The sequence below is a fragment of the Ischnura elegans genome, chromosome 11, assembly GCF_921293095.1.
Source record: "Ischnura elegans chromosome 11, ioIscEleg1.1, whole genome shotgun sequence".
NCBI classification, from domain to species: domain Eukaryota; kingdom Metazoa; phylum Arthropoda; class Insecta; order Odonata; family Coenagrionidae; genus Ischnura; species Ischnura elegans.
Genome location: NC_060256.1, coordinates 30146661 through 30167997, shown reverse-complemented (window position 1 = coordinate 30167997; position 21337 = coordinate 30146661). Strand labels below are relative to the sequence as shown.

At 37.8% G+C, this 21337-nt stretch overlaps 1 protein-coding gene across 6 annotated transcripts in view; it reads right to left on the bottom strand.

Moving 5' to 3' along the window:
* The window catches only part of LOC124167508 (serine/arginine repetitive matrix protein 2-like), a 54547-nt gene that overhangs the window by 1940 nt on the left and 31270 nt on the right, over positions 1-21337 (bottom strand). For 4 of the 6 annotated variants that reach the window (XM_046545433.1, XM_046545435.1, XM_046545438.1 and 1 more), the window contains 12 exons: positions 18834-18956; positions 18190-18555; positions 16567-16767; positions 12580-12734; positions 7068-7130; positions 6838-6991; positions 6215-6297; positions 4435-4693; positions 3832-3930; positions 3089-3318; positions 1500-1632; positions 393-1082 (listed from right to left, as the gene is read on the bottom strand). In XM_046545433.1, the coding sequence (XP_046401389.1) occupies positions 393-1082; positions 1500-1632; positions 3089-3318; positions 3832-3930; positions 4435-4693; positions 6215-6297; positions 6838-6991; positions 7068-7130; positions 12580-12734; positions 16567-16767; positions 18190-18555; positions 18834-18956 (2556 nt within the window). The remainder of the gene's footprint in view (positions 1-392; positions 1083-1499; positions 1633-3088; positions 3319-3831; positions 3931-4434; positions 4694-6214; positions 6298-6837; positions 6992-7067; positions 7131-12579; positions 12735-16566; positions 16768-18189; positions 18556-18833; positions 18957-21337) is intronic. The other 2 variants (XM_046545437.1, XM_046545436.1) reach the window with 2 other exon arrangements.

Below are 21337 nucleotides of genomic sequence, written 5' to 3'. Positions count from 1 at the left end.
CCAAAATAAATAAAGAAATACCGATTGTATACATTTTTCGGGCCATACTTAAGCTAAGACCTTCATTTCCAGAATATCCCATTTTTGGAAAAATGTCATCATACATGGTACCCGAGTATTCAACCGCTGAGTATGTCACTTATATCACTATTAAATGAAAATGTAGCACCCGTTTTAACAAAAAACATAAATAAAAAAATAGCACAATAATATTACTTAATGAAACAATTACAGGCAAATTGATGTTACAAAAATTCCAGGCTTAACCAGAAATTCAAAATTAATAAACTGAAATCCCAGATTCAGCAGAATTCAATAACAATTTCACCAATTTCAACTTTCAAGAATAATAAGGTTTTAAAAGACTTGTGGATTCCTGTAATAGTACTTGCCTGTGTCTACTGCGAGGGGAAGAATCACCAACTGACGATGCTGATCTGGAACGCTTTGGGCGTGGTGCACTACCATCTGGCCCCTGGGGTCTGGAAGCCGAGGAATCACTGTCCTCACTGTCCGTTTTGGGGCCCTTGGCCCCTGATGATGTACCAGTTCCAGGAGTTGCACTAGTTCTTGAGGCCTTCCCAGGGGTTGATGGGCCTCCAGATGGAGGAACTGGCCCAGGAGTGGTCTGACGTGGATCAGAACCCTCTCTTGGAGGTGGGGGGACACTGGATAATGAGTTTCCAGCAATATTGGAATTACTTCCAATTGCTGTGGGGGTCGTTGAAGTTGGCTCCTCATTCTGCTTCTTGCCGATGCGGAAACCACCTCGGAACTTTTCGTAATATTGCATTGTTTTCCCGATGCCATCACTACTGCCAAGATTGCCAATAGTGTCTTCTTCACCCGGTGGAGGAGGCTGTGTACCAGGAGGAAGAGGCGGCTCCTTCTCGAGCCGGTCCATCGATTCACGTAGCCCTGAACGATGGGGAGGGAACTTTTCTTCGGCCTCTGGCGACTTCTTTTGGCGGCTAGGCTCATCATCACTTACGGGGTCATCCTTCATAAAGCCCCCAAATCGATTGTCCTCAATGTCTTCCCATGGTTCTTTATCCCTTTCTGACCGTTCCTTCTTCTTGAATCTTGATTAAAAAACCAAGAGCAAGAAAAATTAGTCAAAACTTAAATCAAGCACAAAACTAGGAATAACTAACTAAATGGTATTAAGAATTAAAATTCAATGCTTGATAATCATAATATTTAATTTAACCATTACATTAAAAATTGAAAATGTTAGTAAAAGCATTACATTTTAGGTTTGACAGATGGTCAGAAAAATGACGAAAAAAAATGGCTTATTGATGGTAGGTATAATTGACAAAAAATTCTCAATGTTGAAAGCTTCTCCTTTGCTTTGAATAATAGTTAAAAACTGACTTCAGTAGACTGCCTGTTCTCAGACAAATACAACTTTAATACTTCTCAAAATAATTCCAACCACCAAGTATGAGGAAATCATCAGAAATTGGGTAACCTATACCAAAGAAAGTTCAAGTCACCTATTGATTCCAGGTCCCATCTGCATTTTCCACTTGGTTGATATCACTGGAGTTGCCTCAGTAGTGCTTGTCTTTGGTTTCACGTCCCTCTGAGGTGATGGTGATTCTGCAAACATATCGTACTTTTTCTTGTCTGGAAGGCATAAAAGAGAAAATGGAGTCTTAATGACTCCAAGGTCCCTGTGCCTTTATGAACGCTTCCAACAGAAATTAAAAGAACATTTAACACTTTGACTACAGTTTATTCATGGTGCACAGCCCAAAAATTTATTTTTTTCCTTTCAAATGCTTAAAAATGGCATGTTAAAAGTCAGCAAGTATAAGATGGAACTTGCGATCATTTTCTCCACTCAAAATTTGAATTACACCATTTGAATGAAAGTGAATGGCTGGCAGGAAAAAATACCATGTGTCTGGAAATGGCTATCCCGCAAAAAAAGGAGATAAATGTGGTTTGCAGTCAATGTGTTAAACATACTTGGTGAATCTCATTATCAGGTTTCTTCTCAAAGTAATTAATGCTATTCCCAAATCCTACTCTCACTTGGTCCCTCAAACTCCCACAGCTTAAGAAAAAATTCATATCTCAGGGCTATCCGAACCCTGCACTACCACTTCAAATGTCTTCACAATTTTTCTCCATACAGCAAGCCATTACCGTCTAATGAGATTCTATGATTGCTAAGACCACCTCAAGAAGAAATTAAAAATGCAATTCCAAGACAAGTAGAGGAAACTAATGCCAATAAAATGTGGGTGGGTAGGTTAGAATTAAATACGAATCACAAATTATACCAAGCTGAAGCACAACAATTGAGGAGGAAAGAGACTTATTAGCAAAAAAATAAAAGATGTGATGAATGGATAATCTGAAACTGAACAGACATGAGCATGCTGCACAATGCAAAGCTTGGAAAAAGGATAGGAGACATCACCGAGTGTTTTACATCAGGTTTTCATTAGCTGATGCAACTGAACAAATAAAAAACTACAAAATGGCTGTGCCTGCATAAACAGAGGCAACCATAATGAAGAAACAATAGAGCATGCAAGCATGTAAAAAATTAAGAGGTAGTATACAAAAAGAGAATCCCGAGGTATAATGGACTCAAATTTACCAGTAAAGCAATAAGAAAGATGAATATGCCATAGTGGAAATTATGCTGAGAGTTTGAAATGTCCACACAGAATCAAGCAGAATTAGGTAGGTAAGAGAAAGATACATAAAAACATGTGATGGTCTGTGGTTGAATGATTGTGAATGAATTTTGTGGTTGAATGCTGAATGATTGAATGGTCTGTGGGAAACTGCATCATATCATTTCTTAATGTGCCTCTACCTAACTTGAAAGGATTCATCGAAATTACAAAAACATCTTGACAAGAAAATCCACGCATCAAGCCTACAATTAAAACAAAATATTGATACTACACATGCTTTGAAGGAAATAATTTTTTTTAATTCAAGTTAATTAGTCTCTATTTTTTTCTTCCAACGACATACCTATACTTCTATGATATATACCTATATAAAAGGGATACTCCATTGGGCATAAAGACACAGGTAGTCAATAAATGGAGGCACTAACCTCTAAGATGTAGATCCTCCTCCTCTTCTATCTTAGGGTCTTCGTGATGCACAAACATAACTTTTGGTGAGTCTGAAACCCGTCTGCTCTTAGCCGGAGTTGGACTCTGGGAGAACCGACGCTTCTTGTCCTCTGAGACACTGGGCTCTCTTTCTTCCATTTTGCGGCGAGATCCTCCAAAGCGAGGAGGTTCTAGCACAGCAACAGGGGCAACATCATGCCACTGTTTTCTGTAAGGTATTGAAACCAAAAATATTTTTTAAATATCCAAAGACTTAGATTAGGTAAGTAAAATTGTGAGTAGGGCCATTCATTTCAAACCTAAATGGTGGCAAATTCCATAAATTTGAGATGATAGAAGAAAATTACCTCCCTCAAATTATCACTCCCTCAAATTAAATCACTCAAAAATTAAATGAAACAACTAGAGGTCGTCAATTACTGGGTGAAATCATCATATCTCTGGCTCAGAAAACATATTACATAATAGAGAGGACAGGAGAATGATGCATAGCAACCTAGGAATTCGAAAACATGTGGCCGGGCCACCAATTAATAACACCCACTCCTTTTAAGGGATTGGATCCTTCATTTGATCTTCCCAATTTATTGACAGGTAAGCAATGGATCAAAAATGGTAAATGTAGGTCTTTACTTGGCAGTGAACCATCAGGCCCATTCAACATGGGGTGCCAAGATTTTCAACATGACATTGGCAAGTGACAAAAAAACAATCCATTTACCTTTTTGAAATTCCAGTGTCTTTCTCAACTTTGGCATAATATGCACTCAATTTTGACTGCAAGTCATCCAGATCTGGGATTTCCTCCAACCCAAGCATTCTGAAACATTAATAAATTTTCATTAAGAACATTGAGAGAGACAATGTATCAAAAAATCTATAGAGTAACTATCAAATATTTGTGCCTATCCATTTTGTTGAGACATTTCCCATTGTATACAATAGGAAAATGAAAAAAATGCAAACCAATTGCATGAAATATCAGTTAACAAAAAGGGATGATTAAGATAAATGATGCTATAGATGGTATGTTCCACCACCACTGATTTACAATTAATGTAAATTTATTTGTACCAAAATGAACATGAAGGTACAACTTGAAGTTTGGAAGAAAATATAACTGCAAAATAATTTGGATACCTTGACACCATATTCATGGGAGAACACATTGAATTATATAAGAAAATGTTTCCTGACGCCACAAATTTGTTTTCTGTATTATGTTCAGTGGTTTCACACAAGATCAAAAAGACTTGTGGTTCAGAGGAAAATACTGTACAGTACACCTCAATCCAACTTCACACAGGGTAAGTAGATCACCAACCTCAAATCAGCACTGGTGTTGTCATCCCTTCGTTCTGGTTGTGCCACACCATACAAAAATTCATCTTCATCCTCAACACTGCTGCGTCGTCGCCCTTTGCGAACTAGTCCCTCTTCTACTTGCTGGCTAAGCTCTCGTCTCAGGGCTTCCTTCAATCGTTCAGCTTTGTCTAACTCACCAGCATATTTCTCACTTCTCCTCCTATGCTTCTTCTTCCTCTCATAGTCTTTTTCATCACGGTCCTTCTTCTTCTTCTTGCCTGATGTCACCAAAGGCAAATATTAACAATGAAATATATATACGACAAAATCATCGACATGTATCAATATCAGGATTTTATGAAATTCATGGTTCAGAGGAAAATACATATTATGCCACACCTCAATCCTATACAAATTCTGAAAATACAACAGAGTATGAATACCGAGCCAGAAACGAGCCCAAGTTCTACAGTCATATTGGTAATGGCCTAACTTCTTGACCTTAAAACATCATTATGTGCAACAAAGGATAAGGGGCTGACCTTGGCTATGCTATGAAGCATGCTGATATTGCAAACCAGATGAGAGAGTTAAAAAGCACATTTTAAATCAAGTATTGGTGAATGAAAAAACAATTTCCACTTATTAAAATTATTGATTAAACTTTTCCCTACTAAAGACAAAAATATGCGTCTCAATGTTTCTTGACCCGGGAGATGAAAGCAGCAAATTTTCGTCTGAGATTTTCCTATGTAGGTGAACGAATGCTAAATATACATGTTTCCAGGCTCTCCCCCTTTTATGACAGTCACAGGTGTACGATGTCTTTGTTTCAGGACCCAACAAAGTGGGACTTAGCGAGGCCGTACCCTAGAAATCCGGGAGCATGTCTTAAATTATCCCTCTTAGCAGTAAGGGACGGAGGTCATACAATTGTTCATCCAGCCATTTTGTGAAATAAATATCTATTCCTTTCTCAAAAAATATTAACTAAGAATTGAATAATTTGTCTTTTGAGCAGCGTTTACAATTTTTAAACGAAATTCTACGATAAATATTAACTCATATCTCCATTTCAGTACAAACATCAACATGGAAATTGTTGCTGCATTAAATACACTAATATTGATGGTAGAGATTCATTCAAAATTTGATAATTCTCAGAATAAAACGAGGAATTCAATTCGAAGTCTGCAATTTACATTCAAGCAACAATAATCCATGTTGCTAATTCATATAAACCAAGCATTGACCGCAAACCAATGCTGCTGGTAGGGTTATAAACCCCGATAGGAGAGAGCCCAACTACCCTCGGAGTCCCAATAATGCCGAGTCCACGATAATGCAGAGTCCACGATAATGCGGAGTCCCCGCTAGGAAGGGTAGAAAAAGGTTGGTGCTGAGCATGTGTGATTATCCACAACACCACCCTTCATGAATGTCCTGCAAAAATGCTCCGTACGGAGGGGACGGAAGAATCTCTCGGAGCTCAGTACAGAAGTCATGCTAAGGCGACAACTCCACCGTCTCGAAAGGGTTAAGAAATAAGTTTTCAAAACATAATAAAGTTTAGCATCCCGAATAAGGCACCATTGGGACTTGGGCAATATGAGTGGGAAAGGAGTCAACAAGGTGGACTCTTAATTACAAACATTGGCATTTCCATTCTCTCATTTAAAATCCTTGGCTAATCAAAACTATGAACTATTCCTCCAGCTAACTGGTCTTAATTAACTGCAACCATAAGAAAAATCATACTGCAATAGAACTTAAAAAGGCAGTCATTAATGAAGACTCACTTTTCTCCTTATCCCTTGACTTGGACTTGTCCTTCTTCTTTTTCTTCTTAGATTCTTTCTCTTGGCCTTTACGCTCCTTTTTCCTATATTATGAAAAAATAAGATTAATTTACATTTTAGAAGAACATAATTGAGAGTAAATTCACTCATTACTTCCAAAATAAAATTTCTGTCATATTACTCTATCACGCATTCTTTATGGATTCATATTATACTCTGATCTACCATGGATTGAAGACATTAAAGATATGGAATTACTGGATCATTTAAGCAATTAAGAGCAATCAAGTAAATTAATATAAAGGCATAAAAAATATAGATAGATAATATAAACTGATTGCTCAGTCATATGTTCCCAGATACCTAAATACCAGGAAGCCTATACAAAAACAATTGCAATGAAGGAATGAAATGCCTATTTTCAAGATTCAACATATCAACTACAAACAAAAATATGTTAAGCCACACAAAAGTTAATGGACTGTACTAGTATTGGATAGCAAGAAAATGCATAGAGATAAAATTAAGCCCCAAACTAATAGAAAACTATGACTCAAAATATGACTTATAACCCAGACAATTTTAAGCCTAAATATTTCTTCTATTAATATAAAAGAGCTTACCAACGAGCTGTTTCCTCCAAGAATTTCCTAACTTTGTCTTCATACTCAGAATCACCTTTGGTTTGCTCCAGAAACCGACGAACTCTTTGCTCATACTCATTGTCTTTGTCATAGCCCTTGGGAGGCACTTCTTGAGTAGGGAAACCAGCAGATCCTGTGAAAATGAAGAAGACTTGGGCACTAGGAAACACCAGGCTTTTTCTTCAACAAAAGATTAAAACTGTACTTACTTGCAAATGCAAACGACAGAGCAGGAGGGTTGTACTGAGGCATCCTCTGAGCCAGAAACCCAGCTAGATAAGAAAAAAATAGACTAAGTAAGAATATGGCATCAGCATACTATTAAGGTAAAAAAATTAGCACATAAGTAGACGACTATAACACTCCCACTGTTTAAGCTTCCTGATGCACAGTCAATCAACATTAGAATATTCCATATTGTAGCGGTACGGACCGGAGCCGGCCCGACGCATCATATAAAACATCGCGGCTGGGGGGGGGTTACGTCTGCGCGCACACTCACATTTTTAGCATTTTTTTTCACGGAGTTCTATCCTGAATTTATGTAAAGGGTTTATTTTGTTTTTTCCATGGTAGTATATTTTTTTTAATGGATGTGACATGGTGTGAGAGTGGATTTCCGGGAGAGGCGACGCAGTGGTTCTCTCCCGGAATACGTTTGAAAACCCGCCTTACGGCCGGGGAAAAAAGAGGGCGTTGAGGTGCACCAGAGGTGATTGTGGGTAGTGAAGAGTTTATAAAAGAGAGAGACGAGAAGGATAGCTCTCTCTCTCTCTTACGGCGTGACACAAAGATAAGTCATAGTGGCGTGCGGTGACAAGCAGCAGCAGCCAAGCTACGGCACGTGGTGGAGGCCGATACGCGGACAGCTCTTCAGGGGTGGCGAGAACATCGGATAAAGGAAGTAAGCTTGGAAATTACCAAAGCCCAAATAGATCCTTTGGTGTCCAGATGGTTCCCCCCTTTGAAAGTCCCAAGTGTGCTCCCCACAATAAGGCCCTAGTGAATTTACTGTTGGCTGGTTTTAGTCACGGCCCTGCAAGACTTAAGTGCGGCACGTGGTGAAGTTTGAGCATACTTTCTGAATGTTAGTGTCACTTGGCGGATCATTGAGCCCGAGTTCAAAACGGGTGGCCATTTGAACAGTAACGCCCAATTTATAATTGCTTTGCACGGAAAGTTCTTTTTGTAAGTTTGATGTCACTATTTTTACGTTGCTTATTCGCTAAAGAGCGTGGGTACATTTTGTTGTTGGAAACATCAATTTTTTATAATCATTGAGAAAGTGCTATTGTCATTTTTGGAAGGAGAAGCCGAAGGTGAATATTTCATGTTGGAGGTGACGCCGAGGGATTTTGGAACGGGGATTTATTGTGTGTGTTGGGAATGCTTTAGTGTCAGTGTAAATTTTGGAACCTATGGTAGTTCAATTATTAAAATCAATTGTAAAAGGGATGTCATTGAAGTTATTTGTTTTGCTATCGCCACGATTTCCTTAGATCCTGTTGTAAGTGAGTGTGCGTGCAGGCACGAACAATTGGGGAACTTGATTTTAAGCCCGGATACGGTAAGTCTCCGTAGGGGCAATTTTCTATTTTGGGGGAGTGGAGAGTTAACAATCACATGTACGGGGAGATATCGAACGGGAGGCGAGCGGGCGGCTCTCGCGGTTTGAACCGTTACAATATTGACCCTAGTTTTTGTCATAGCACTAGTTTTTAAGGGAGTTCCCATAAGTAGAAAACAAAATGAGAATCAAAATAAAAGGAAGTCAATTAAAAGATAACTTTTTCCATCATGTTAATTGAAATGTTCAAGACAAAAAATTCAATTATGCCAACTTTACTTCAGACACTTCAAATATGTTTAATTATGTTATCAATGCCAATTTATGAACAGATAATTTTAGTGACTAGCATAAAGGTTAAATAATTAGCTATCAGCTTATCAATGAAGCAACATTGACTGAATCACAATATGTTTCATCCTCTATCACAATTCATCTTCTGAAGAAGCAATGGAGCTACATTTCCCTATTTTTAAAAATCAATCATAATGTTCTCTTGTTTTGTGCGTCAAAATATTTATCATGATGAATACCATATTTACCTGAATACAGTCCCCTTTTTTTTTCAAAAATGTCCATGGTAAAAGTATATTCAAACGCATTTTTTTCAGTTTTTCCCAACACTGAAGCCTCAAAATTAGGGGGGGAATATATTCAGAGGGGGACTATATCTTGAGAAATATGGTATTATACAGGAAAAGTCAGTGCAGAACACATAATTAACATTTTCTTCCATTCCCTCTTTGAAAAGTTTCAACTATCCCTATTCAATGTTTCCCAGAAACACCTTTCCAGTCCAACATATGGCTTTAATTTCCTGTAGTTTCTATTCTTACAATATATTTGGCCCATTTAAAACACAATTTTTAACCCACTTTTAAGTTAAACACGGCAGATCTGTAATTAAAAGAAGTTTTAAAATATTGTCTCACCCCAGTCAGTGTAATTGTCAGGGAAGAGCAAAAAGAAATAAATATAATTGGCCTAAGTCTTCTAGAATCCATTGGTATTCCATAAAAAAAACTATGAATTGATCGATTAAAGTAGACTCTCGTTAATACGAACGTTATTACAAAGTTCTCCTTATTACAAAGCAATTTGTTCGTCCCAACGAAAAGGCCTATCCAATCTATAGTAAAAGAAACGTTATTACGAAATTTTCGTTATTATTAAATTATGAACCTCAGTCCCGGTCCCGGCGGTTACAAAATGAACTTTATTACGAAGTTCCGCGAAAAAGCAACGGCATTTATGCGAATATACACAACACTACATTATCATCATTGATCTACATTTAAGTTCTCTTCTTGCACTGTGCCCATGAGTGTCAATTTTGATACTTTCTTCAGTAGGAGATACTTCAATATGCAAGCAACATCATATAATAAGCTTCATTCCTGTGGAATTATGGTCCCCAATCATTAACGCTCGTAAATTGGACGTACAGTTAGTTCTCTTTCTACGCACATTGGATTTACGAACTTTCAGAGATACGAACATTTGAAAAATTGAAGCGCACCCAAAATTTAAAATTTGGCACCGTTAGAGTTTGCCGATGCGATTGCATGGCATAGAGGAACTTGCACTTAGGGCATAATCTGAACAAAGTATCATTTAATCTGATGTGAAATCAGGAACTGCTCAGCGTTTTGCCCATTCATTCTTCCCGCAAACCGCGATTTGCTCCAGCTACGTTGCAAGCTAGATCAGTTCATCACAATTGCGAGTTAAGGCATGTTTGTGATGCATTCTTCAGGATAACCACTCTCCTCGATGACTTGTATACGTTTATCAACTTACAACCAAGGTCTCTGAATGCATCTTCTTCTCATATCGAGGGCTTGCACATACTTTAATCGCGTATATTATACACTTGACTCGGAAGATTATAAGAGCGGGAGACTGAAGCAAAAAGAAAATTTGACAAAGTATGTTTTTTTTCTTTCGATGATTCCTAAACGAAACGTTCATACGAACTTCGTTATTACGAACTTCCAGTTTTTCAGTCCCCTGAACTTTGTATTAACGAGAGTCTACTGTATCATGCTAAAAAAGCAGCATTTAAGTGCATGGAAATAATAATAATTATGCACTGAAAAGGAAAAAATAGGATCTGCAAAGCATAGCCAACTGAGTATAAGCATGATAAGCACTTTAATGCCTTCAAAGTCTCATTTAGTAAGTGGAAAATTGAATGAAATTACATGATGAGTTAAATGTCTGTACCAAGGAGGTCAAGGACACTATGTCCGTTTTCCTATTTTTCAGGAGAGCAGTTTTAAGATTTTTTTTTATTTAACCAGTAACTGATGGTAACTGTTGGACAGTAACTAGAAGGTTATGTAACAGGTTTATAAGGTTTTATTTTATTTCACATTGTTATTGGTATAGTAACCTAACCTTCTAGTAATTACAGGTTAGCTTTTTTTTAATCTTAAAACTGCTTTCCTGAAAAATTAAGAAATCAGACAGTGTCTTAGTGAAGAGTTCTCGGGATCACCACCGGGTCAGGAACTCCATAACTGCCGACGTTTCCATCTCCGACTAGGTCATAGTCCTCAGGGCTGTGAGTGTCGAGTGAGAATTTTAACTTCCTTATATACAGTCACTATGGTGGTCAGGTGACTGCCGATTGGCTGTCGTCAGCGGCACGCTCTGATTGGCTGGCGTGATGGTTTTGCCTAGCCTTTTGGATAGCCTTGAGCACAGGTTTCCAAGTGTTGCTAATGCATATCCGGAATCTCTGTTGACAGTATTCTTGGCCATTCTTATTTCAATAGACTCTTAGATGAGTCGATCCCAAAAGCCATTGGATTGGCAGAGCATCTTGGTGTCGTCAAACTTAACTATATTTCTGCATTCCATCCAATGCTCTGCAAGGGCTGACTTTTCGGGTTGTCCTAGGCAGAGGTGGCACTTGAGTTCTTTGAGCCGCGTATCTATAGTGCGGCCCGTCTCACCAATGTATATCTTCCCGCACCCATATGGCACTTGGTAAACACCAGGTGTCTTCAATCCTACCGGATCTTTTGCTTTGACGAGCATGTACCGGATCTTTTTAGGTGGCTTGTGGATGGCCTGTATCTCTTCAGAATTCTCGCCACTTTCAGCGACACTGAAGAGATATATGGTAGACACGCCTTCGCAGCTGGTTCGTCTCTTTCTCCATCTTCTCTCCTTGAGTTGGTCTTGGATAAGGACCTTTTTTGGGCCTTGGAAATTTGTCTCTCGTCATATCCATTCTGCTGGAAGGTTTTTCTAAGGCACTTTAGTTCTGGTGCCAGGCTATCTTTGTCCAAGATGGATACGGCTCAATGAATCAGGCTTTTCAATACAGCCATTCTCTGCGAAGGGTGGTGGTGACTACGTTCTAGTGTACTTTACCTCCAAGGTACAGATTTGTAGTCACAAATGAGAAGTCCCATTGTATAACGTGCAATCTAATACAACTAAAACAATCATTGCACTCCATTTTCAATAAATTTCTCACGGAAATACAACATCATCCACATTTTTGGTCCATTGATTCTTTCTATATGCTCAGTTTCTCAGAGGCATTTCACTAATGAATGAGCAACTATTTTTTGGACATTCCCCACTCCTGGCCATACCATTCCCGAAGCGCTCCACCCAATGACGCATACCCTTCCCCAACTTCCCCTTCGCCTGTTACCCATCCGTTCCATATAAATACAACTCCATACCAACCATTCTTGTACTTGATAATGACCTAACGGTCGAAACGCGTAGTACAGACAATAAACTTGTGGAATATTGCCATCTTCGTGTTATTTTTTAAAATACTCAGTTTCTTCATTGAATGGTTATTACCCCCCCACAGCAAAATCCCCAATCCACAAGAAAAACAGAAAAGAATAGACGGAAACAGATGGAAGAAAACAGATGAATTCTTGCCACAGTAGCAGAATAATTCTTAAAATATGAGACAGTATCATATGTACAAAAGCTTTCTTGCTTACTGCGCCCATTTAAAGTCTCATGGCAGTATGCCCAGAACTATGTCTGAATTGAACAGACCTTTTTTTAGACATTTCAGCTCTAGCATTATGGAACCTCAAGAATTACATCCAAATACATCAATTTCTTCAACCAAATAATAATCAGAAGGAATAAATAATATTATGCATACTCACCAGGGTAGTTAGTGGGCCAAGGTGAAGTTGGGAGGGCAGGATTCTCATCAGCGGCTTCCATTACACCATGCGCTGGTTCCATCATTGCCATCCTTTTGCTCAGGGGTGACAGAGATTTTTCCTTGTGCTCCTCTTTTGATTTGTTCTTTCTGGACCTGAAAGACATTTAAGACTCGCAATCAGTTAAATTTCCACCCAGATGCAAAGGAGATCCCAAAAGAATAAATGAACAGACAGTTCAATTAACAAAAAGTTTAAAATAAGGGAGGAGAGGAAAAGGAGTAGGTGCTGGACATTTAATTAGCCATCATTCCATCTGTTTGGAAGTACCAAAGGATGATCCCAAGTTTGGTCACTTTGGACATCACCCTACCTACTATACTCACATTTTCTGATGCCTAGCATTGGCCATTTCTATTGAAAATGTAGTTTTCAAGTAATAAGGTGCAATTTATGACACTGCATGTAGTGTTAAACATTATTTTGGTGGTGTTTGCACCCTCTATGTCTCAACATAATATTCCATTTACAGTGATAGCAAGGATTCCATAACCCATCCTCATTTTTTCATGTTGTAATTATAATTCTGAATTCATTCCATTTACTTCAACTATGATTTTAATATTTCCAGCGTCAATCCACTTGGCTCTACAGAAGAAAAAAAATCATACGTCTTTTACTTTAAACAAACCTTACAATTGGGGTCCAGTTAATTTTCCATTAACATAAAAATAGACAACTTGCAAGGATAATTCACTAACAAGCCAAAGTAAATAGTACATGGTTACAAAAACCTGGGAATCCACAATCATAGACAGGCCTGCAACAAATAAACAGAATGAAAAAAATCATGTTGAGCAGGGAGGGAACCTTCAAAAATCAAAATGCTTAGAATTATTAAGTAACGGAACAAATATTGGCATTTCTCATTACAGATTTAAGAATGTACACAACCTCAATAGTTTCCTTTCAAACTAGCAAACACTAAATTTGATAAATATTTCTCATCAATGTAGGAAGATGAACACACAAAAATGTAACAATAAATTCAATATTTTATACAAACGACAGGCTTTTTAATCCAATTATTTCTCCCAGTAGACTTCATATCTTTTTCCATAGATGCACCAAAAAATATTCCTTACTTGGTGTGGAAATTCACTGACCATTCTTATGCAAATGCCTTACTCAACCTAATTATGATTATCCAAATGCACAGTAATAAAATATAATAAAATTTACAAAATGATACAGAAATAAAGAGCTTCAATAAAAACTAAATCCTTGATTCTACAAAAATTTTGAGCAAGTATGAGTTATGCATTAGATCCCATAATCACTTCAGCTACTGCATTCTATCATGCCGTAATTTCAGGGATCGCGGGAAAGACATATTTGCATACTTCCTCATTCTACATCAGGAAAAACTTCTTGGGACTTAGTTCATTCAGCTGAATTGACAACAGACCAGAACATTAAAGAATATTTGAATTTCAGAGTCGAGAGATTTCTTCACGAACCAAACAAACAATACATACAACAAAAAGTAAGAAACAACGAACAGTGGCCAAGTAGAAACGAGTTTTTTGATGAGCTTCAGAGCCAAGCATAATTCTAACTTGCAGAAAATGTAGCTCATGGTGGCCATTTTCACGGCCTTTTGAAGGAGTAGCTATCGAGAATTTATAACTAACAAGACAGCATGGAAGGAATTCGGAAACCTGTCTTTTTCCTAGCATTGTCTTGTACGTCTGAGTTGCCTAATGGCAGAGGACAGCATGCATAAGAGACTTGACTTGGATAGGAGCTCAAACTTACTTACCATGGGCTGCTCCTATAGATAGGAGGGGATACCGAGGAAAAAACCTTATGAGGAAGCTGTTCAAAGAAATGATGAAATTAAAAAGGGATTCCACACCTCCGCCAAGTTTTGATTATCAGCTCAGGGGAATGCTTTCTCAAAGAATGCATGGCTACAATGCCGAAAATTAAAAGTATAGGTATTAAAGAAGACGTGGAAACAGATTTGGAGTTATGTCCAAGATCTCATCATCATCAACCCTAGGATTTTGATGCAGCTCTCCACTGAACTCTCCTATTGGCTAATCTTAAACACCTACATAATTCTTCTGCTTTTCATCCCTCGCCATCTGCTCTATGTATCTCACCTGTGGCCTACCCCTGATGTTCTTTCCATCCGCCAGTCCTTCTACATTAGTTTTCATTAGACCGTTCTCTCTCATGATGTGGCCGATTAAATTGTCACACATCTACCCAATGTTTTCAAAAGACTTCTCTCTCACTCTTCTTAGAACTTCCATATAAATGACATGATTTATCCATTAGATCTTTATCATTCTTCTTTAACACCATATTCCAAAAGCTTCCAACCTTGATTTCTCCGCTGCAGTTAACATCTGTGTCTCAACTATGGTTAAGCATCCTCCAAATGTAAGTACTAAACAATTTCTTCATAACTTCAACACTAATATTCACTAGTCACTCAACTACCTGTTAGCAGAACTCTTTCAATGCCACAAGTTTACGGCTAGACATCTTGCTTCAGGTTGGTCTTCACCTCTTCCCTTCTTCAGCAGGCCAATGCTTCTGTTTTCTTTGCATTGACTTTCATCCTGTATCAAGTAATTGTGTTTTCTATAGGTCTCTATTTTTCTATAAGAGTTTTCTTCAGGTCTCTGTCTATGCAATGACTGCTACGTCAGCTGCAAATCATAGCTTGCTAATTATTTCACCATGGATTGTCACTCCTAGTTCAAATTCTTTTATTTTATTGGTAGCTTTCTTAATTGAACACATTGAAAATTACAGGAGATGGAGCACACCCTTGCATCACTTCTTCCCTTGTATTAGCTTCTTTACAGTTGGACTTAAATTTAATCACAGCTACTTGGCTCTTATACAAACAGTTTACAATTCTTCCATCATTGTAGAGAACTCCCATTTCCTTCAGATCAACACACACTATATTCTCCAGGTGATTACCTAGTCGTAACGTCAAAAATTTTGTAATTAAGAAGGTGGCAGTTTCAAAAATTCTGTAATTCTCCTGCATTTTTGATTTTTGCAAAACATTTAACTTATCATTTTTTTAATTATGAGGCTAACATGTACATCATTTCTCATAAAAAATTTGAGAGATCAAGGACAACTACGGACTGAGTTGGTGTAAAATGACCCATTAAAACTAGGCGGATAAATGAATAACATAATCTGTGTAGTTCAGAAGCTTGCACTAGAGCAAGTGCTTTTTAGAGACTGGTTTCTTAGAGTGTGTTTCGTTCACTCTAGTTTTTTATTATTTCCATATCTCTAGCATTAACTTTAACGCAATTATCTCTGATAGTTCTAACTGAAAATCATTCCTATTAATCCTCCTTTCATCAAATTATATACAGCTCATGCTCAATGGTCATCATCTAGCAAGTGAGTGAAGAGGGCACAATCCTCACGTGGGATTTCCCCACATGCTTTAAAATTCTGTCATGTTTCACATGTGGCTAAGACTTTTTTCATTAACTAGAAAAAATAGTTAACATCAATTTTAAATGGATTCGTATCAACTCCAGGCATAATAAAATTCTGATAGAGAAGAGAAAAATAAACTTGGAAACTACCCCATTGTAATTTTTCTGTCTCCCAACTAATATATATTTACTTTAAACATATTCTCACCGACAACAGGAGTTAACACAAGCTTATTACGTCACACAGAGAAGCATTCTAAGAAGAATGAAGACAAAAATCACACAGTATCACATGAGCAACCATTATATAATTTTACAGTAAAAAAATAATATGAAATTACAACACTATCCTCTTCAATTGACCACAAATCCCATGAAGTGAGAGAAATCAGAAAATCATACATGGCCTGGAGTGAACCAAGGAGTATTACAATATACGTTAAAAATGCATCCCCTTTCAATACTAGAGAGGAAATGTAAAAAATGAACTGATAATACTAACCCCTTAGAACGCTTCTTTGAAGATTTCCTTGTCCTAGATGTAGATCGTGATCGAGATCTAGAAGGTGATCGTGAATGGGAAGAAGCAGAACTTGATTCCGCAGAGGATGATGAAGATGACGATGAAGAGCTCCTAGAGCTGGAATTTGATGATGATGAACTTGATGAAGGAGTTGAACGCCTGCGATGACGCTTACGAGACCTTGAAATTTATAAATTAAATTAAGCCACTGCAAAAGGATTACCACATCCTATTTTCAATAAGAAGACACATGCAATTACAACACTCGAAGACACATGCAATTACAACACTCAAAACAATACACTTAAGACAAGGGAGTGGAGTGCGGGAGCAACTAACTAGGACTTCATACATTTCAAATTCAGAACAAAACCTGGAAATAACCCACCCAACAAAAATCCTTTTTACATTCCACAGATCATCAAAATATCATGTAACATTACAAGCACCCAATGAAAGGCTATTATCCCCAAAATTGAAAGTGAGTGTCAACAAAAAAAAGATAAAAATTAATACACCCCTTAGATCTTAAAACATTCAGGTTACTGCATTGAGTACAGTAGAAGTCCTCCAAGAACTCCTCCACATAAAACACAGACTAAAAGAATATATTGTTGAACCTACCATACTAAATTGACAATTTCAGGTGGTTTAACTAGTTTTTAAAATGCTTTGGGTGTAGATATTTTAATCACATCTTCCAAATCTGCCCATTGCAGGCAAAATATTACAGAAATACTCTGGCTTCCAATTGACAGTTAAAATATCTTCAGAAGGTAAAAGCAATCAATTATGTGCAACGTTCCAGAGCATACACCATGTCTCACGCTGTTTAAGAGACTTCGGTTACTGCCAATTCCTAGTGTTTATATGTATGCTGTTTGTGTGTCTGTCCAAAAAAATCTGGTAGACTATGTGACAAATGATAGGATTCATAACTATAATACCAGAAAGCATAAGGAACTTCACCCAAATTTTGTTAGGATTACAATTGCAAAGCATGGACCAATGTCCATGGGGTTAAATATTTACAATCATTTACCCCAGGACCTCAAAATTAAGATAGGTACCGCAGTATTTAGGAAAAAGGCGTTGAACTTTTTCCGCTCCAAAATGTTTTACTCTTTAAAAGAATTCTTTGATTCAAATTTTTAAAGGAGTGGAATGAGTGATTAACTTTAGTTATATATACCATTTTTAATACGTATTTTACCATGTATGTACCATGTATTTTATATTATCTTGGACATGCACTTTGTGTAATTCATTGACGTGCCTTATATTGATGCACAATGCTGTTATCAATCTCTGGGCAAATAAATACTAAATACTTAAATCAAGAGACTTTGTAGAGCCCTTCCACCACCTCTTAGCTTCCAATTTTGATTTAATCTTCAGTAGGCTTTGAAAGTGACAGAAAACTAGACAATGGAATCTGCAATGCCTTAATTTATTCCTTGATAGTGATGTTCAGGTTGCCTAAAATCACTTATGCTTGAGCCCCCCCCAATACTTCTTTTTAATAGATTTTGGTCATTAGACGAAGAACTATTATCAGAGAAATATGGTAAAGAATATTTCACTACAGACAACACCACTTACTTCCTATCCTTTTTCTTCTTACTCTTCGATCTCTCCTTTTCCTTCTTTTTCTGCTGGATAGATGTATGGGCTTGCCTCTCCTCTTCCTCCTCCTCTACCTCTGCCCCACCTTCCTTCAATAACTGCTTCAGAGTCTCTTTCACCTCCAACGTTTTCGAAGGTGTGAGGCCTGGTATCATGACTTCAGCAGAAGGCTGACCATTGGTGCTCTCAACAGCTCCAGCAACACTAGCCTCTTTACTAGCCGATGCCATCTTGGATGTTAAGTACTCGATTGAGTTCTGAGCTTCTTCATGAAATGGCACTACAGTCAGGCAGTTTTCATAAGCCTTCATTGCTTCTTCAAATTTGCCTTCATCTTCATGGCTAATAGAAAAAGATTAAAAGGTATCCACTTAGAAAAGGTAAAACAAAATATTTTTCCCACACGGCCACACAATATTTTCATGTTTTCATTATTTTATTATGTTCAGCGTATCTTCACATTTTCCACACTTCCTTCTTTAATAATTTTCCTTTCTTTAATTAAATTCTTCCAACTAATATTTTTATTCTTCTAAAATATACTCATTTCCTTTCAATTCAGACAAGGTAATCACAGCACAGCACATTTGCAAAGGAAAATTCATTTGGCATGAGCTTACCTTCTCCCCAGAGCAACTAGAGTTTCCCCCATGTACTTCCTGGCATTCTGATGGTTTGGATTCAGCTTATGGGCACTTTCAAAGTCTTCAATGGCCTTCTGGAAGCTCCCACTGTTTGCATACCTGTATTCAGAGAAATTCAAAAGGGAAACAGAAGAGATCAAGATCACAGAGCGATATTACAACAAGAACAATTATTGAATTTTTCAAGAATACATTTGAACCAACCAGAAATGGTAGGAACTGTTTGGGACAAAGTCATTTAAGCACAGAAAATCCTCCACTTTTGCACAATTCACACTTCAGTAAATTCCTAATTGGCACCATTAATTTGAATTTCGTTTGCAAATTTCTTACTATCAGACAACAGGGTTCCCACTCTACCTAAATAATGAAATTCATGGTTTTTTCCAGGTTTTCATGGTTTTTTCCAAGTTTTCACGGTTTTTTTCAGGTTTTCACGGTTTTTTTCAGGTTTTCACGGTCTCAGTGTCATCAAATTCATGGTCCGTTTATAAGTGAAAAATAGGACAATCACCGGCCGTATATTAACTAAAAATTAACCTATGCGACATCCGCCATACGTACGAGGTATATAATGTAAACGCAGCAATGAAAAGTGACATCTGTTATGACGTCAACGTTTCGAAAATTCAGGGCCAACTAAAGGCCCAACCCAACCGCGCTCTCGCCCGGATGCCGAGTGCCATGGCCTCCTTCAATATGCAAATGCCCTTAGGACCTTCTTCCGTCTGAACACCGGAGGTCCTTTTTTAATTCCTCGCCGAGAGATTGTTTTTTGCACACGCTGTTATTACCACAAAGTAACCAAATTTCCCTTACCCAATCTTTCTGAGATCGCCGAAAACATTTATTAAAATTGTTTATAGAATGTAATAAAACAAAAACTCAATTTCATATAATTACAGTGGAACCTCGATCTATCGTTTTTCGGGGGGATGGACGAAAAAAACGATGAATGTGGGAAAACGATCAATGCGGGACTGTGTGGATAGGTTGCCTATGTCCCAGGAAACGCAGGATTTTGACTCATAATTATGATATTTGTTAAAGGATTCAAAGAAGATTTTAGCCAATTACAGGAATACCAGTACTTTATCGAGACACTTAGGTCATATTGTCGACTCGAGTAATATCTCTTTCAAATATCCTGCCATATAAATAGCCATGAACTTTTTTGTTCTAAAGAGAAGGCAACTTACACATCCTTTTCTAATTATCATAGCACCAGATGAGTAGATGAATCCGGATTGTTAGTAGGGAGAAACAAAATACCTTGACAAGATATCCCTTCCTCAGTAACTCTTACAACTGAGACTTATAGTATAAATCGTAAATTGATAACTGATAATAACCTGATATCCTGTTTTCGCAAAAATGCCACATTAACTGCCGAGAAGCTCAGCTACGAGGATATCGAGTTTTGCCAGAAATCATCATTGTATTTTTCCAATTTTTTCTTTCCCTAAAATGGAAAATATCGGTCAATGTGTCGTCATATAGTACGGACCAATTACTACACTTTGAATATTCATGTGTAGAGAAAAGACTAAGAGTCTGCACATGCCTGACCATGAAACATGATTCACATAGCGAATTTGATCGGTCAAACGTAGTATTATTATCAAGATTGAGATATTTTTAAGGTTTCATGGCGAAAGTCACGGCTTTTTCCAGGTTTTTTCACGGTGGACGAAATTCATCTACATCTACATAATACCCCGCAAGCCGCCTAAAAGGCGTGTGGCAGGGGGTGTTAGGACACCAGCTGCTTACAGCTATAAAAAAAAAATTTAGTGCTCAAACGAAGTTGGGACTAGCGTTTATTAAAGTCCTTTATGGTTCGGGGGAAAAACGAATTCGCATATCTATCCGTTCGGCAAAACATCTCTCTTAATTTATCACTTCTATCGGACCTGGAAATATAGTGTGGCTCTAATATTATGTTCTCTGTATCGCTCTTAAAGATATCCATTCTCAATTGTTCAAGCAATCTAAGCCTAGCACGCAGCCTCCGAGTCTCCAACGGCTCCCAGCCTAACTCGCTTAACATCTGGGTATCACTGTCTGTACGCCCGTAGCAGTTTTTGACGAAACGCGCAGCCTTACTTTGAATTTTATTCAGTTCGCGGATTAAGTCTTTCTGCACCGGATCCCATATGCTCGCTGCATATTCAAGGTGCGGTCGGACGAGAGCGAAATAGCACCTTTCCTTTACTTTCTCATCCGAAAATCTTCCCACAATACGCTTGACGAATCCTAATTTCTTCAGGGCTGTGCCGCAAATATTCTTTATATGTGTTCCCCACGTGAGGTTCGAGGTTATCATAACTCCCAGGTACTTCACTTCGTCTGTTGCCTTTACATTAATGCCATCCACTGCATATGGCTTATTCACGGTTTTAAGGTTTTCACGGTTGAGAGGGAACCCTGAGACAAGCAACTGTAAACTATGCAGTTTCATAATTTCCCCACACAGCACA